The 19,903-nt window shown below is 37.4% G+C and overlaps 1 protein-coding gene and 1 pseudogene across 1 annotated transcript; both read left to right on the top strand.

Moving 5' to 3' along the window:
* Window positions 1–430: 430 nt before the first annotated feature.
* Lpcat4-ps1 (lysophosphatidylcholine acyltransferase 4, pseudogene 1) lies at window positions 431–1,827 on the top strand (annotated as a pseudogene).
* An 8,320-nt stretch (window positions 1,828–10,147) lies between these two features.
* Window positions 10,148–18,086, top strand: Prl4a1 (prolactin family 4, subfamily A, member 1). The gene is given in 5 exon segments (NM_017036.2): window positions 10,148–10,207; window positions 12,430–12,605; window positions 14,647–14,751; window positions 15,935–16,114; window positions 17,776–18,086. Coding segments are annotated over 5 exon segments (684 nt in total). The 5' UTR covers window positions 10,148–10,173; the 3' UTR covers window positions 17,965–18,086.
* Window positions 18,087–19,903: the final 1,817 nt, after the last annotated feature.

The following is a 19,903-nucleotide window of genomic DNA, read 5'->3' as shown; positions in this document are numbered from 1 at the left end:
CCATTGCAGGTAATGAAGTCAAAAGCCACCCTGATAATGACAGTTCATTACAGAGAGCTAAGTAAATGTCTCTCATTTACCTTGCTATACTCAACAATAAATAAAAAAGAAAGACAAATGATAGCTTTTCTTATTGGAATATTCTAACTTTATTATTTTTAATGCTAAATGCTTATATCAGTCACATTCTGTACAACACTTAGGGTTTTAGCTAAAGTGATAGAGAAGAAAGAGAATGGAAATACAGGAGATGCAGACATGGCAGGCAAAAGCCAAAGACTCCCTAGTTGAATAGCTTTTTAAAAAAAAAATGTCTGTTTAAAAGGTTCATATGACCCTACTTCTTTCAGAGATTAAAAACTTTTTAAAAGAGTGCTGCTCTGCCCTAGGCCGGGGTGTTTGGGCAGTCCTCACTCTAACTTCTCCTACCATGAGTCAGGGAAGTCCTGGGTCCCTCCTGTGGGTATTGTTTCCAGCATTTATCCTCCTCTTTCTCCTCTTGTGTTTCACATGGCTCTAAGTAGCAGGACTCACAGAGGGGCAGCTTCAGGAACCAATTACAGGATAGCCGAAGGCTGTATGCAACAATGGGGTTCTTGGTCTGAGCCACCTACCTATTTTTTTCCGTGTGTGGCTTCCTCTGCATCCATATTTAGGGGCAGAGAACCTCTCGCCTTGAAGCCCCTATACTGGCTGCTGCCCCACTCAAATTTCTTTGATCCAATTTCTCTAAAATCAAGGTTTTGCCTTGAGCTTTGAATCTTTCTGGGGTTGTCATTAGGGCCATTCTTCGATTCAACCAAGTCAGCCTACTTTCCCTGAATATCTCAGCTGCTGAACACCAACAACATAGAATGTTTGAAGAGGTCTAAAGGCAGGTTACCTCAGGAAACAGGGGTGCTACAGTACTATTTTTTCTGAGGACACTTATTTCAACAAGAAGGTTTAGCTGCAGTTCAAACCAGGAGTCTTCATGAAATGGATGCTTGTGCACACTGTCCTCATCTGATACCACCAGCTTGATATGGAAGGACTCAAACTTTTAGCTCACAGCTTCTTGTCCCTGCAGCATCATGGAAGTAGAATTCCTCCTTGTACATCAACCCAGTCCAGAGGAGAGTAAGGATTTCTACCCTTTATGCTAACAATATTCAGAGAGTCATGCCACAGGCCCTGAGCACTAAGGGTAAGTTTGTAGAGAGCATACCAGTGATGGTCTTGGTGGGCCAGCTGAAGGTAACACTGGAGTCCCAGCCTTGGGAACTGAGAAAAATGCTACAGAAGTCTGGGCTGTGCCCTGGCTGTATGTACATGGTGTCAGAGCCAGGCTGAAATGGAATGATCTGCCGAGAGGCATTTGCCCAGCAGTTACAGCTCTCAGCTCCTTCTACAGTGGCTAGTGCCTTCAGGTACTTCCAATAGGAGGCCAAAGGTTTAGGAAACTTATGAAATGCAGCCATTTCTTGAGTATCCCTGGATGAGGGCAAAGAGTCTAGAAGAACTGTCTTGCCTAGCCTTTGGGTTCTTTGCTGAAGAGCAGACAGGAGGACATGGCCACCTGCTTCAACACCATCCTGTACCTGTTTCTGACTTTACCCTTCCATGCTGCCTTGACTTGGCATGTAGAGCTGTGACAAGATGGATGCTGCCAAGGTCTCTCCCTCTGTCAGTTCCAGACCTCCCTCTATGACTCCCTGTGTGGAAAGCATCTCAGAACCTACTTACATTAATACACAAGCCTAGAAAGACCTCTTAGATACCAAATCCCTCATGCCCAGCAACTCCACTCTCCAGGCCAATGGGACTGTACAAGCCCCCAAGCAATAGGATGCCTGAACAACTCAGCCACCCACACTTTGCTCTGCTCAAACCCAGCCCTGCTCTAAGGACAGTGCCTTAACTACATCCTTCTCCTTTTTGATTTTTTGGCTATCATTGTTTATTTTTTAAGTTTTGGGTTTTTTGTTTGTTTGTTTGTTTATTCTTTTTTGGTTTGGCAGGATTTTTTGTAAAAGCTAGTTTATAAATATATCTCTATTAATAACTGAAACTCGGAAAAAAGACTTTCTGAAGGTACTAAGACATAAAGTCAACCAAACACTTGGTAGTCCCTAGTAGCATTCCTGAATGACAATAATATTTTTTTCTAAAATGAAGTCAGCAAAAATTACATTTACAATGGCTCCAAAGTAAGGTCAAATAACTATGAATAAACCAAACCAAGGTATGAAATACTTAGGAAATTATAAATTAATGAAGCAACAAATTGAAGAACAAACTAAAAATACATGATGGAAAAGGCTCCTGTGTTTGTGGATTAGCACAACTGCCATTGGGAACATCGGGAACATATGGTTGTTTTGCCAAGAATTATGTGCATATTCTATGTAATCCTATTAAAATATGAATGACATGCTTTCCAGATCTAAAAACAGAAAAGAATCGCAAAGCAACCAAGAAGAATTGAAACCTTCTGAGTAGCCAAAGCAAGCTTGACCTAAAGAGCAGCATTAGATGCATGACTACAACCATTTTGCATTAAAAATAAATCAGAATCTTAATAACAAAAACTCACAGTACCAGTAGACTTAGAGACATGTAGAATATAGAATGTGGAGAAAGCACAGGAAGAAAGTCATGTGTACACATACACAAACAACTATGTTTCCATAAATATTCCAAAACATACATTGGAGAAGAGACTTTCTAACAAGCAGCACTGGACAGTCTTTATCTAAAGTAGAAGAAAAGTAAACAAATAAAAATGAAACATGCCGATTCATCTCTCTCATGCAGTAAACACTCAGCTCAAAATATATCAAAGACCTGACTGGAAGACCTAAAACCATGAGCTACAAGATTAAAAGATTTCAAGTTACAGAAATAAGGATTTCCACTCGTGAACTACAATAGCAAGTCATACTACCCCCCCCCCAGTCAAAGAAAATGGAATTATATGAAATTTAAAGACTTCTTCACATCAAAAGAGAAATGCTATGATGCTGAGGTAAGATAAACGTGTACAGGATGAGAGAAAATAGTTACTAAAATGTCTTCCATGAATATCTAGACATTCTACATAACTCAAAAAAATAAATAAATAAAAATAATCACCCAATTAAATGTCCACGAGTTATGTGAATGTTTATCCAAGAGAAAGATAAATATTTAAAAAATCCTTTCCTTGAGACAACAGAAAAATGAGAACCCAAATTACTTTGACATTCTCTTTAACCCAATCACAGAATGGCTACAATTCAGAAAATGAAACTCGAAACCATGCTGATCACTTTGTGGGAAGACAAGAAGCACCACATGGTCACATAGTACAACAAGTCACAAAATCACTGTTAATCATAATGAAAAAAGTCCTAAAATCTGGTGCAGCTATATTACCGTTTGTGTGTGTGTGTGTGTGTGTGTGTGTGTGTGTGTGTGTGAGTGTGTGTGTGTGTGTGTGTGTGTGTGTGTGTGTAAATCTAGGTTAGCATACGCACTAGTTATTTTTGTCAATTCGACATAAATTAGAGACACCTGGAAAAAGAAAATATCGACTGAAAAATTCCTTCCATTTGATTGGTCTGCAAGCATGTCTTTGGGAGTCTTTTCTAGAGTATTAATTGATGGAAGAGGGCCACTCTACTGTGAGTGCTCCTGGCAGATTGGTCTGGGCCACCTAAGCAAAATGGATTAATGTCACCCTGAAAGCAAGGCAGTGACCAATAGCCTCTGCTTCAAGCTCCTCACTTGGCCTCTTTCATTGATAGACTATAGCTTACAAACTTACATAAGCCACTTCCTTCCACTAGTTGCTTTTGGCTATGTTGTTTATCACAACAACAAACAGGCAAACAAGGAAAGCATGCCACAGGGATAATTATACATCCATATTTATTGTCGTGGTGTTCTAATACAAAAGACACTAAACCCCGCAACTTGTCTGTCAACAAATAAATAAAAAAGAGAAAATGCGGTCTGTATATACAATGGAACTTAATTGTCATAAAAATACAATTATGCATTTCTAGGAAATGAATTGATCTACATGTTAAAGAAAATGAGGCAATTTTAAAACATAAATACTGCATTTTTCCTTTCACGTGTGGATTTCAATTTAAACATCAACACATTTATAAATATGAAGCAAAAAAGAATTAAGAAGAGAGTGTAATCCTAAAATGAATGAGGACGGGGGAGTGTGACAAAATAATGCAGAGGAAGAAAGATGAGTGTTACTTCATAGCTGGGATGGAGATGAATCTATACATTTAAATATATATATGTATATATGTTTATATGTATATATATGGAATATGAAAACAGGACTGTCTTTGGCAAGAATAGGACCAGCTACACAATGAAGAAGTAGAAGAATAGGACAATTTGCCAGATAAACCATATCTAGGCCCACTGATACAAATATGAAGCAATATCTTCACGATAAAAAAAATATGACAGTAGACAGATGGAATCACATGCACACATTTTCCAGAAATTGAAATACAGCTAGATTAATGTCTGATAAAGATTTTCAGAAGAGAGTTATTACAGATGAAGAAGGGAGGGCTATTAAAGACACTTCATGAAGAAAAAAACCTGGAAACAAAGAAATTAATTTTTTAATGTCTGTTTGGTTTTTTTTTTTTTTTTTTTTTTTGACTTGGAAGGTCTAAGGTAGCCCAGCTTAGCCTGTAACTGACTATTTTGCCAAGAAGCACCTTGAACTCAAGAAATTCCTGCCCACGTCACCCAAGTACTGTGATTATAGGTATGGGCCAGGGTGCCGCATTTATAAGGTGCTGTGAACTATATTCAGTACTACTTGCATCCCAGTAATAAAATGCTGGATGAAGACTGCTTCGTAACTCTAACTAGGTTCTCGTCCTACCCTCCTTCAATGATGGTACAGACAGACAGGAAAGAGTATATATGGGAGGTCCTTTATTGTTAATACTCATAAAACACTTAAAAGTAACTGCCAAGTATGGTTTAAATGAAAGGAATTTGAACTCTCATTAGCTGCTACTGGGAACCTGAGAGCCTTTACAGCGCTGAGGAGTATTCAATGCTCAATCAATGCTTTGGAATTTCTGGCCATTCCCATAAAGAGCCTTCAATTCTAGAGCAAGTCTGCAGGAGTGTAGAACGTCATGAGTTCTACTGACTCAAGCAAGTCTCTGAAATGATGGGTGGTCCCCATGTCTGGAAGCTGGAAATGGCTGCAGGCACAAAATTTCTGTCTGAGGTTGAGGTATGATACCTTGGAGCTTGGGATAGGAAATGACCCTTTGCCCTGGGTGCTGACGTCATTGGGCTCTCTGCTAGTCGCAGAAGGTTCAGTTTAAGGAAGTGAGTGATTCCACTTTACCGCAGGTCAGCAAGTCTGCTCTTTGATGGGCCAAGTGATGGGAGCCTCTGGGTCTCTGAATTCATAAACTCTTCCTTTTCCTTTGAGTTCTGTGAATCTGCGAACTGTCTGTGGAACCACCGAATTTACTGACAGGCAGCTAGGCACCATTAGCTGAACTGTTACGTATTTCTAACCATCATCAAAGTGATAAAATTACCCTCAGTTTCCGCTGTTACGTCAATATTTGTGGGCCTTCTGCTCTTTTTCAGTCTGATTCACCTTGAGGCCCTCTGAGTCAAACCTGGAGCATTTACGTAAGTAACCTAGGCTACTGTTTATGCTGAATCATTTTTGCCCTTCGGACTTCGGTTTATTGTTGATTCGTCATAGAACATGATTTCCGGGGTAAAACCCATCATCTGAATGGAAGCTCCATAAGTGATTATAGAAAGCTATCACGTCTCTCAGCACTCTGCAAACTGTGAGCTGCATTCCTAACCTTACATAGCAATCTTAAATGTGAATACAGCAAAGAGGAGACACACAACCCAAGAAAGAAGAATTTACAGCACTGAGAGAAACTCGGAAGAGCATCTGTAATTGTAACTTGGGCATGAAACAGTCGCTTTGAGAAACTAATGAGGGAAAAAATAGTCAGTTCAGTAAGAAATGATCCTGAGGATCTGACCCAATCATTACCTCAGTCTCACAGTTAGGACTAAAAAGGCAAATATGTTGTCCAGAAAGGATATGGCAAAAGCACCACCAATAAACAGTATAATCAAACATAGTTCAAAGTCCAACAAGATTAAAAGTTCTGAAGCTGCACATGGTGTGCTTTAATTGTTGTAAGCAAAGGTACAATGAAACTACCCAACTAGACCACTCCTTGAGTAAAAAGAAAAGTTTACTGGAAGGAACAATGGCTGGCCCTCTGCTCCCTCTCCCTCTCCCTCTCTCTCTTTCTCTCTCCCTCTCTCTCTCCCTCATCTCCTCTCCTCTCCCTCCCTCCTTCTCTCCTTCTCCCACTTAGCATAGAGGACAACAATTTATAAAATGGACAGAATATTTACCAGGGTTAAGATCCCTTTGCTGACATAGACTGTATCTGTGGAGTAGGATGTCAAGCCCTTTGAGGGATGCATGAAGCGGGAGGAACGGGTCAGATGGTAGACTTATTTTACTTTTTCAGTGATTTTCTACATTGAGTTTCACAGTGACTTTACCAGTTTGCATTCCCATCAGAGGTGAAAAAGGGTCTCTCTTCGCAATAAAATCACTAACAATATAACTTGCAGTAGCCATAGCCAAGTATAAAAGTGATCTCTACAATGAAGGATTGAAATAGCTGAAGCAAGGGAATGAGAAAGACAATTGAAAGTGTAAGGACTTCCCCTGATTATAGCTAGGAGAATTAAGATTTAGAAAATGACTATTCTATCAAAAGCAATCTACACATCCCATGCATTCCAGATGAAAATACCAACATTTCTCATGGAAATGGGTCAAATCATCCAAAAGTTCATATGGAAAAATAAATGATCCAGAGTACTGGAAGCAATTCTGAGCAATAATAAAAATTCTGGAGGAATTAACATTCTAAATTCAAAATACTATTGTATAACCATCCTAATACAACAATATGGCATGACTTTAGCTCAATGGACAAAAACAGAAGACCTAAACATGGATACTCAAATCTTAAGCTATATGATACTTGACAAAGATGGAAAAAAAAACTGAAGAAATGATAACATCTTCAACAAATGGCAGAGGGAAAACTGGATTTCCACATGCAGAAGAACAACCTCAGACTCCTAATACCTGTTAAAAACATTAACTCCAAATGGATTGATGAAACCTTCAACACTGAAACTGCTCAAAGAAACAGGCCATACCCTTTAAGATATTGATATAGGAAAAGACTTAATGAATAGGTTAGTGTTTGCCCATCCTACTGAAATTTAGGAAATATAACCAATATTTAACAACTGAATTTTAAAGAACTAAAAAGATCCTGTACCACTAAGAAACAATAAATTGAATGATGAAGAAACCCATGGAGTGGAAGGGACCTTTGCCAGCTGTATTTCTCAAAGAGAGTTAACATCCCAAACACACAAAGAACCCAAAAGAGCAGAGTTATGGAAAGAAGTGACTCCCCTTTAAAAATGAGCTGGGGTCCTAAACAGGGAATTTTCAATAGAAGAAATAAAAATGAGTAAGAAATACCGTCAAAAAGCATTCATCACCATTAGTAATTAGAGAAATGCACATCATTAAAACTACTTTATTCAGGCTGGAGAGATGGCTCAGTGGTTAAGAACAGTGGCTGCTCTTCTAGAAGCCCTGAGTTTAATTCCCAGCAATCCTATGGTGACTCGCAATCATCTGTAATGGGACTCAATGCCCTCTTCTGGTGTGTCTGAAGACAGCTACAGTGTATTCATATAAATAAAAATAAATCTTTAAAAAAATTTAAAATACTTTATTTACAAATTTCATCTCACCTCACTACAAATGGGTGAGGGAACATGTTTCTTTGGCAGTACGTGTGGAGATTTTCATCATCACAGCTAATGTGCAGTAGCTGGTCACATTACATTAACAGTCGGGAAGGAAATCATGGCAAATATTATAGTTCCACTTGCATTTCTCCTTTTTATTTAGCCTTGGCTTCTGGTCCTGAGAATAATGCCACTAACATTTAACATTAGTCTTCCCACCTCAAGGAACCCTGTCTAGTAACCTACTCTAGGTCTGTCTCTGAGACTATTATAGATTTGTCATGTTGACAATCAAGTGCTATCACAACTTGACATATCAACTTGACATAAATTGAAGTCACCACTTTCCACCTTTTGTTCTTACTGCCTATAACTATCTTATTATGCAAATTGTATTCAGCCCATCTGTTAAAGCCTTCATAGTCTTCAACACTCTCAACACTGTTCAAAGTCTCAATATTATCTTTAACTGTAAAATGCTACAAAATAAAATAAAAAATAAAATAAAATAAATACAGAACAACACAGAAGAAATGTTCCTTTTCCAAAAAGTGGTATATTGCCGTGGCAAGAATTGATCAAATTAGAGAACAAGTTGGGTAATTATGCAATTCCAGGGTTACTATCTGATGCTGCTGATAAAATCATTTGAACTCTGAAGAGTTTGGGGAGCTCTTCCTATTCAACTCTGCTGCTTGCAACATGCATATGCACTCTTTAAGGTCAGATTCACTCCATATCCATAGCCTTTCTCTGTGGTTCTGTCATCTCTGCTATTGTGGGACCCCTTGGCAACTCCTTGACTCCTTGGCAACTTAGGTGCATTTTCACAACTTGACACAGTCATCTTTCAGGACATTCTTCTTTGATGGTCACCTAGGTTGGTTCTATCACTTTGCTACAATAAAAAGTGATTTGGTGAACAGCGATGTACCAGTATGTCTGCAATATTTTCATTTGGAGTCTTTCCCATAAATCCCACAACAGTGTCATATGTATCTCTAATTTAGTTTCTTGGATGAAATTCAATATGATTTCCATGGTGGCTAAAACAGTTTACGTACCCACCAATACTGTATAGTTATTGCATTTTATTCAAATCTTTGCCATCATTTGCTAAGTTTTCGTGATGACCACTATTCTGACTGTAAAGAGAAAGAACTAATATAGTTTTAATTTGCATATTTCAGAAGATTTGTGATGCTGAACGTGTTCTCATGTGTTTACTGGCCATTTACACCTAAGATGCACCTAATCCTCAAGAGACTGGAGGCCCCAGGAAGCTTAAAGGTCTGGTGGGGTGGGTGGGCTTGGGAGATCCTTATGGAGATGGGTGGCAGTGCGGGACTGGGGCATCGAGAAGGTATGGGGTGTGGAGCTGTTGAGTGGGTGAAGGTGGACTGGGAGGACAATAAAATCATTGGGAGTATAAAAATAAATAAATTAATTAAAACATAATGTAAATAAATAAAATAATATAAAAACAATGGGAAAGCAGCATATTCTAATATAAGGTGGTAATATAGTATGACTATAGTTGAAAAAATGAAATTTTTAATTTGGTTGGAGTAATTGGAGAACTATTGAGGTAGTTTAAAAGAAAAGAAAGATTATGCAAGAAACTACAAAATATGCCATTGAGCTCATTTTCTGTTGGTTACCTACTTCAAGACATGTAGTCTGCCCTTAAGAGGGATGCTCTAGGGTCGAATAGGAAGGCTTTTACAGTTGTTTCACTAAATGGATATGATGTGCCCATTAAATTATGTTACTAATGCATTTTTGCAACTGTATGTTACTTCTCCTTTCAGCCTAGTGTGGAGAAGTAAGCTCCTTACACTACTGGCAAATACTCCTAATTATTGAAAATGTGATTCCTGTCAGATATTCAAATGTTGGGAAACTGATAAAATACATACGTAATAAATACATAACACTAAAATTCTGGGAATTTTTGAGTTGTTGTAACTGTAGAAAAATATTTTTTAAAAAAAGCCAAGAAATTGAGGCATATCAATTCTCTCTGTGTTTATCTTAAATATAGTTTTTACTTCATTCATGATCATGAAATAGGCAAACATAGCGAGGTTTGTGTCCATATTAATGGTGTTGTTACAATTCCCTTAGGGTGTAGACTCACAGGACTCTCCCGTGGGATTCTGTAATTCTTGACACCCTTCCTCCACTTCCCTAGTAGTCTTTGGCCTGAAGGTGGTGTGATGGAGTATATAGGAGGTGGAAATCTAACTGAAGACAAGCCTCTACTGAAGAAGCTATCTTCCCTGGGTATCCAAGCTGCAGTGCGACATCTCAGAGATGCATCTGTCTTTGTCTCACCAATGGTCCTCCTGTAAGTGTTGCTTTTACTCAGGTTCTTGTAGATAAGATTAAGAAATGCATTGTTTTATCAAGCTCAGTATAGATGGCCTGTGTTTCTAATGTCTAAAGTGCCCTATCTGGGAAAAATTACCCCTTTTTGCTTTTTCATGGCTTACCTGAAGTAAGGGGACATAGAGCTGATAAACTTCTTAATTACTCTAAAATGATGCTGCACAGTGAACCCCTAGACCAATAGTTTTTAAAGAAGAGTCTTCCTTCTTCTTAGAAAATGCATGTCAATGTCTTGAGAAGTTTAGGATCCCTTAGTGAGTAAGAAAACGAATGTTTCAGTACCTAGTGAGTGGAAACCAAGAATGTTTCCATGCAACATGGAAACTCCATGCAACTCCATGCAAAAACAGTTACAAATCAAGGTATAGTTAAAAACTTCAAAATTGCAGAAATGGAGATCTTTTTAAATGAGAACAAAAGGAGTCTATTGGCAATATTCTTTCCAGGGTCAGGCATTTCTATATGTTGCTAGATCTGAATGAATCTAAAGAAAATTTCAAAACAGGACAGTGATATAGACAAGCTTAGAGTATGTGATTATTAAACAGCTTTGACAACTTTATTCAACCAAAATTCCATTTCAAATGAAAAACAGGATAGCATCAAGCATTTGTCTCTAGAAACTTGATGATATTTTCAAGAATAATGTATTAGTAATAATGATACAATAAATTTTAAAGAACAAAAACCCAAAATCATCAGTCTCTAAAACTCACCTCAGTGAAATCTCTACAAATGGTAAATATGAGGAATGTGTATGAGCATAGTTTAATGTAAAGATATATGTTGTATACAAAAAATTGAAATTATTATGAATTTAGCAACTTCAACATGTGTAATATAAGTTATTTGACCATCTTATCTCTTTTTTAGTTAAACATGTGAAAAATTAGCTTGTTGTAAAGAAATTTCGCATACCTATTATCCCATATTTCAGTTCAGACAGTTTAGTATATATCAATCTTTACCAAATTCATGCTTTTTTTTTTTGGTTCTTTTTTTGGAGCTGGGGACTCATGCTTTTTATTGGACATTTCTAACTACATTTATTAATGTTTACATGGACACTGGGGTCTTGTACCAGAAATATTTCAGGTTAATGTAGTTTGAGGCAGATACATTTCAATTTCATACTTACACACCTGATAGCCTTTTAGAGTGTAAATTATTAGTACGTTACAACTGTGTTTCAGTATGTATAGTCAAAGGCATATTAATGATGCAATCATCAATGAGTCACTGTCACAAATTGCAAAGGCACATGGTAGTACAAGCAGAAAAAGAGCAGACACACTGAAGTCATTGGCAATCTGTGACACAATGCGTCACTTTTATATGTAAGACCAATAATCCCAGGCAACACTGGACATAAGGAGTACATATGTAGCTCCTGCCACACAGATGCATAGCAAGAGCTCACAAGTGTGTAGGATGTAACAAGTAAAGTGCAAAGTCCACAATGTGTCATTTCTGATTCAACATACTGATTCTAGGACTATGGAAAATCGGGAAAACTCAGTCCACCATCATTTTCATCAATATAATGGGATAATAAAAGTCGAGAATGCCTGGTGACTGCTTTAAACATTAGACTCAAGGGAAGTAATCTTAAGATTTTAGCAAAGGTATGAGATGACAATGGTTAGTTAGAAAATCCATACTATGACATTGGTTTCGTGGGGAAACTGTCTTCATCTTCCATGCCAGCAATCCAAAACTCATGTGTTTATTTAGATCACATAGGAAAATGAATCAAATCAATGAACTGTGCTGTCTTTGTCAGTACCCTAAATGCTGCTATCTGGCACTGAATTACAAATGCAAACTGGTGAAAATTGTACACTAAGCATCACCAGAAACCATCAAGACGTTAACCTGCCTGGAGAGAAAGACTATCTCATCCTGGATCATATTTAAGTTAAGATAGAAAGAAATGTTTGTAAAAGTACAGAAACATTCTTAGGAGTAATAGAAAGATGCAGGAAGTCTTCTATTTTTCTTTCAAACTATAAACCTGTGCATGTATAATTAGCTAAATCTAAGACACAAAAAATTATGCCCACACCCAGACCAAAAACTATTAATTTGTATAAGGTACAGAGGACATCTTACACTTTCCTAGACAGGGTGATTGTTGAGAGCATCAAAAAAATACTTTAGCATGACTCCTCTTCTTAACAGGGACAGTCCTCTTGCTGCTGGTGTCCAACCTGCTTCTGTGGGAGAACACAGCCTCTGCTATGAGAGCTAAACTGTTGAATGTCCACAACTACACATCCTATGGAGACACTTGGAATCAGGCAATTAAGATATCCCAGGACATGAATCAGTACATTTCAGATCTGTCCACTCACGTTGTAAGTACCCTCACTCATCTCCTAGAGTTCTCACAGTCTGTCTATCATGGCAATGAAGCTGAGAGGCGAAAAGCATCATGAACTAACTTCAACATAATATACCTTTATAAGAAAAAGCTTAAGCTACTAAAATATGAAATGGAAGAACAGCACACTTTGATGAAATGCCAAATGTATGCTAAGACTACACTGACCGTTTCTTTATAATTCAACTTTTACTTTAGTTGATTCTTGTAATATGAGAGTATAAGGTTGAAAAATGCTTTGGTTATCTATGACTTTCTAGAGGAGACATAAGTCCCTTGGTATCCCTCATTTAAGGCACTATAAATATCCAATAAAGAACTGCTTCACAGTGAATTTAGGGGATAGAATAGAATTAAAGAGACTAAGAATAAATGAGGAAGGAAGAAAAATAAGCAAGTAACTACAGAAATCCCCAAATGCTAACAACTACCATTGAACTAAGTCCAAGACATGAGCTTATATTGGTAGGTCTAGTTTAGAGCTAAAAACAGTTCCTCTACTCTTGATGAATGTCATTTAAGGCAATATGCCATCTGTTTTAGAATAGTATAAGACACAACAACAGATAGGGACTTCAGGACATCAATTAGCATTTAAGAAAAAAAGTTTATGGTAAGTACACATTTCTATCATACATTATATTCACTAATTTTTCTATCACTTCATAATTATCCCAGCATCCCTTTCAATCTATCACAAATTTTCTCAGCAATAGTTTGATGACAACCTGCTGAGTGAGTATACTGAACTAATTGTGGTAATTAAATAAATACATATTGGCTGATGTTTACAAAATTAATATTTTGTCGATTTTTAAGTGACTCATTGTTTAATATTCCCTAATATATTATACTCAATAGTTTAGAACTCACTTTGTTTGCCATGACACAAGAATACTTGAATTTATATCCATTTTTGGTACAGGATAACTGTGTAGCTACAGAGGGTTTGAAAAATGAGCTCCATTTGGATGATGCCTGGTTAAGCAAACATCATTTTGGATCGAAAAGAAATTAAAAAATGAATAAAAATATACAAGAACTTTGACAGGGCACAAATACTACTCAAATATTACCATATTGCACCATTTATTTTTGCACTCCTATAGTCTTCAGTGTCTGCTTGTCAAATAGTAACTTTCAGCAAAGATGAAAATAGCAAGGGGGAAAGAGATTGACAGATTATGAAACTGGAGGGGTCAAAAATGAGACTACAATTAAAATGTAAAGAAGTATATTAAAAAGTCACTTGTGCAGATGCTTCACTCCTTCTTAAAGGGGGAACAAAAGTATTCATAGGAGGGGATATGGGGGCAACATTTAGATCAGAAACTGATGGAATGGCCATTCAGAGCCTTTCCTACATGTGCCCCATATATACAGCCACCAAGACTTGGTAAGATTGATGAAGCTAAGAAGGGCATGCTGACAGGAACTGGATATAGGTGTCTCCTGCGAGACACAGCCAGAGCATGTCAAATACAGAGGAGAATGCTAGCAGCAAACCACTGAACTGAGAATGGGACCCCTGTTGGAGGAATTAGAGAAAGCATTGAAAGAGCTGAAAGGGCTTCCATCCCTATAAGAACAACAGTGCCAACCAACCAGAGCTCACAGGGGCTAAACCAGTACCCAAAGACTGTACATGGACTGAACTATGCTTCCAGATGCGTATGTAGCAGAGGAAGGCCTTGCTGGGCACCAGTGGAAGGACCGCCTCCAGTGTAGGGGAATGTCGGGGGGAAGGGGGGTGGATGGGGAGAACACCCTCATAGAAGAAGGGGAGGGGAATGGGATAGGTGGCTTATGTGCAGCAAACCAGGAAAGAGAATAACATTTGAAATGTAAATAAAAAAATCCAGTAAGAGAAAAAAGTCATTTGTCTAATTTCTTATCTTCTTTTTTAGTGTTATTTCACTTTGAAATTTAATATCTATTGAACACATTAATGACAAGGTCATTTTTAATATTAGTTGATTTAGAAACGACAATTAATTGAGTACTCATCATTTCAGAAAATATTTTATGCCCAAGGCCGAGGGTTTGAACGCCGGACCACCAGATGCCACACTTCTTCCCTCTCTAGTCCAGAAAACAAGGAGCAAGCCCAACAGTTCCAAGTGAGTTCTCAACCTTGGCTTGATACCAAATCAAAATCACTGTACTGGCTTTGTCACGCACTTACATTGCTTTTATTCTACTACACCATAACGGGAGATTATTCTATTACACCATACCAGGACATGGCTATCATACTGTCAGAAAAATAGATAAGGAATATGAAATCATAGAACAATCACATTGAAAAATAAACATAAAATCATTGCTAAGTAACATTATAGCAGATCTGTACATTCAGAAAACCCATTCTACCAATGCCTTGTCCATGAAATCTTACTATTCAGTAAGTATGTTCTGTTTGAGCCAAATCTGAACCCATAGTTAAATATTGTACAAACCTATATGTATATATATGCATATGTGTATTTATATACATATATGTATATGTGATAAGGATATATTCCTATGAAGTACTAATAGTGTTGTGTTCATCATATGTTATACTGGATCATATGTTGACAGAATTTAACATTATGAAAACTATACTATCTACTCTTGTTTTTTATGTCTTTTTTGTATCTACATCTGCTACTTTATATGTGTCCATTACACTAAGGTCTCTCTACGTTTACCCATGTCACTACTGATGTGATGTTGACTCTAACTAATAATGGTTATTATCTCTCACTTAAGATCTCTTTCATGAGGGTTGAGGATTTAGCTCAGTGGTAGAGCGCTTGCCTAGGAAGCGTAAGACCCTGGGTTCGGTCCCCAGCTCCGAAAAAATAAAAAGAACCAAAAAAAAAATCCCTTTCATGAAGCAACTTAAGTGTTTTACAATGTGCATTATCACATATCTAAAATGTCCCCATAGATATAATCAACATTTTGTTTTCCTTAATATTATCAGCATTTGGTATACCCACATTCTTATTAATAATAATTAATAATAATATAAAGTAAAAATAGGAAGTCTAGGAAGAAATGACAGTTGCACAGAGTTACTGCTTCACTAGAAAATTTATCAAACATTCTTCTGATATTTCTGAATTTAATCATATAAAAATTCTATAACATGAGGACAGGGCCTAAAGTTTAAACTTATAAAATGTGTACCATCAAAATAATGTTCTCAACATGTATATGAATGACCAAAGGAATGCTGCTTGAATAAAATCTGCCTGTATTTAATAATACTGTATTCCCTTATTCTAATGTAATTGTTCAATTGTGGTTGCTTAGCTGGAAGTACTACTGGGGTTGTCACACAGCCTATTGCAAGCCTGGCTCAACCCTCTGCACCATCTGTGGGCTGAAATGTGTGACAGGCTAGGATCCACTCCTCCTAACCTCTACAAGGCCTTGATGCTTAAGGAATCAAACATAAAGCTCCTGGATGCCATAAAGAATATTGCCAAAAAGGTAAACAACTTGCTGACTTTCTCTGTATTTCTTATACATGAATAGGCTAACCATGGGGTCTTAGTTCTAGTTTCATTGTTGTGACAAGACACCATGACCAAGGCAACTTTCATAAAAGAAAATATTTAACTTAGGCTGGCTTCCAGTTTCAAAGATTCAATCCAGTATCTTCATGTTTGGAAGCATAGCCACATAAAGACAGATATGCCACTGGAGGAGACAAGAATTCTACATCTTGATCTAATTGCAGTGAGGAAAGATTGTCCTCTATAGGCGGTCAGGAGGTCTCATTCCACATTGGGCAGTTTCCCAAAGCCCACCCCATAGTAGTACACTTTCTCCACAAAGGCATACCTGTTCCAACACGGCAGTACGTCAGTTAGTCATTTGATATAAGTTGATTTCAAATTGATATCCTAATAGTGCCATTTCCTGGGCTAAGTATATTGAAATTACCACATTGGATAATGACAAATGAATCTTGAAAGACGTTCTCTTGTAACAACAATAACAACAAAAAAAACGGGAAGGATATATCCAATTATGTGAGTATCTTTTCTACTAATGTAAACAATACCCAACCTACTCAAAGGCACTTTACTTCCCAGGGACCTCCAACGTAAACTCCTGCCTCACACAGTGATTTGGAAAGCACATATATGTAAAGAAAGACAAATGTGTAACTATCCCACCAGATTTTATTAGAGTAAAGGCTGAACTATCTATATCATAACACACCAATTTTAATCTTAATTGAGTGTAAATATTTGTCCAAATACATTGTATGGGCTACTTATTTGTTAAAAAAAGAAGAGTAGTGTAGTGTCTGAATCTATAAAACATAAAAGACAAGTCAGGAACAATCATGAAGAACTAAAGGTCAATAATTACCAGCACGTATGCTAGCCATTACTAATTTCCCACCTGTCTGCTCCTATGCTGTGTGAGACTTTACTGAAGGAGACACAAGAAAAACAGGTCTGCTAACCCCAGAAAGAAAATCCATGATAGACCAAAGTAAAAACTACACTGAAGTCCAAATTGTTGAAACAATGAGTTTTTAATAGAGTTCTAACAGGAATATGGTTGAGAATTACTTGCAAGAGAAGGGATGACTCAAAAGCAGAAGCATTATAGAAAAGTTCCTCCCTAACTCCCACCGTGAAAGCTGAAACCTTAGAGCTCAATACACAATTTGCTGGAAGCTGAAGAAGTCTGAGACACCTTCTTCCCACAGTTCACTGGGTTAGTATCTGTATCACCAGTAATTATTTCCTGGTTGCAAACCTGGGAGAAGCCTTGAGAATTTTCCAAGATTCTCCTTCCCTAGACATGAAATTGTGCTTATTTCTTTGAGTCTTTTGAACCTGCCCCTCTGCCTTCGAGGGTAATGCTTGATTGAGAACAAATTATGCAACATCCCAGAAAAACAAACTCCAGCGGGCATCAATTGCATGCCACAAGATATTTCAAAATGCCCCATTTCCAGATTTAAATGGCTAACACATTTTAAGTACTCTGTTTCAGGTAAATGAAAATCTCTGGGTTTGGCTAAAGGTTTACATTATTAACTTCTCACAAAATTGAATTTAATATGTAGAAGAAATAAGATCTCAAGTTTTCATCTATAATTAATACTTAACTATTATTTTGACAATTAGGGTAATTTTGAAATCAACGAAAAGGCGAACTACACTGCCTGGTCTGAATTGGGATTCTTGCAATCGCCCAATAGAGACACTAGATACTTTGCCTTTTATAACCTGTTTCACTGCCTCAAGAAGGACTCAAATAACGTGGAAATGTATCTGAAGCTTCTGAAGTGCCGACTGATCCGAAGCAAGTGCTAAGAACGCATAACATCCTTAATATCCTTCTGCCCCAGTGATGGTTCTTAAATTGCACTTGTACAAAGTACCTGAGTCTAATGGCTCTGTTCTTTAAAAACAAAAAATAAAAACTGAACAAAGTTTCCCAAGATATCTTTTGTTGGTTCAATAAAGAGTCCACAAAAAACAGGGATAAGTTATTATCAAAACTGAACAGATACCAGAAGTTACCCAGGAAAATGATATCCTTTCCGACATAACTTCAGAATCACAAAATGTTACCTGAGTGACATTGTTAGAAGCAATGAATGATTTTGCTATGAATCAGCTCATCTGTAGTCCATAACCATGGTGCTCTTGAGCCACATTATGAGACACGGCCACTCTGCCGCCGACATTTGTGGCATATTCGCAGACAACAGTGTGACAGTGCAACTCCACTGTCTGTAGGCACTGTGAAATTTTCAAAACACCTGAAATATGGGGTTGGGGATTTAGCTCACCGGTAGAGCGCTTGCCTAGCAAGAGCAAGGCCCTGGGTTCGATCCCCAGCTCCGAAAAAAAGAAAAAACAAACACCTGAAATATGATATCAACATAAAATGTCTCTAGGTTTCACTATAACTGTATTTAACCCCAGTCTTCTGAATCTTATCTGCTTATTTTTAACATTCTTAGACATAAAACAAGTGAGCTACACACTCTTAATCTAAACAGTGCTCTTAGTTTCAACTTCATCTCATTGATTAGTTACAACCCTGGTGTTCTCTGATACTTCAAATCACAAGGTGAGAAAAGCTAGCATGGTCATTTCCTACAATGTTTCTTCTACTTCCTTTTCCCAGTTTTCTTCTTTTTCTCAGCTTTGGATCCTCTATAGATTACATCTTTAAAGACAGTGCCCTTGTCAAGCAGTTTCATGACACATGGATTTTTTTCAGGGATTCCTAGACAATGGAAACTAGTCCAGCCAGTCTTCTCATTTCTCAATCTTTTAGTTACCTCTTGGATACAAGCAAACTGTTAACCAACCCTAATATATTCTAGCATTCTTTCTCTAAACAGCAGGAAATATATTGAAATCCAATGAAACCTATATATGAGACATTTTCTGTTAATACTATGAAATGCTACTCTGCTTTCAGAGTAGATTTCTTCCACAAATTCATGCATATATCTAATACAGAGGATAGTATTTCAATGAGGATATCTGCCAGTGGAAAAAACACTTTAATTTTATGAAATATGTTCTCAAAGTACAAATTTAAAAATTTAGGTGGTCTTTAAAGGACTAATGGTTAAACCCTCTACAATTTAATGACATTTAACTGAATTCTATAGTTTCTAGAGAAAACTGAGAAGAGCTATAGACATTGTAGAAGAAATAATTTAAAATATACTTAATACAATAACTACTTTTTAGTTTATTTCCTATTTCTCTGATGAAATACACTGACAAGAACACATTAAGAAAAAAGGTGTGCTTCTTGTCTTTCTTTTTTTTTTTCATCTTTATTAACTTGAGTATTTCTTATTTACATTTTGATTGTTATTCCCCTTCCCAGTTTCCAGGACAACAACTCCCTAACCCCTCCCCCTCCCCTTCTATATGGGTGTTCTCCTCCCCATCTTTCCCCCCATTACCGCCCTCCCCACAACAATCACGTTCACTGGGAATTCAGTCTTGGCAGGACCAAGGACTTCCCCTTCCACTGGTGCTCTTACTAGGCTATTCATTGCTACCTATGAGGTTGGAGCCCAGGGTCAGTCCATGTATAGTCTTTGGGTAGTGGCTTAGTCCCTGGAAGCTCTGGTTGGTTGGCATTGAGAAGGATAGAGTCTATCAGGACAGGGAAGGAGAGTATGGCAATAGAACCCTGGAAACTGCCTGATGACATTTTTATCTTCACACAGAGAACAAAGAGGGGGAGAATAAAAGAAGTCAGTCTATAGACCCTCAA

Source organism: Rattus norvegicus, chromosome 17 (assembly GCF_021556685.1).
Source record: "Rattus norvegicus strain SHRSP/BbbUtx chromosome 17, alternate assembly SHRSP_T2T, whole genome shotgun sequence".
Classification (NCBI taxonomy): Eukaryota; Metazoa; Chordata; class Mammalia; order Rodentia; family Muridae; genus Rattus; species Rattus norvegicus.
Note: the sequence above shows the minus strand (reverse complement) of the source record. Positions and strands in the feature narration are given on the sequence as shown.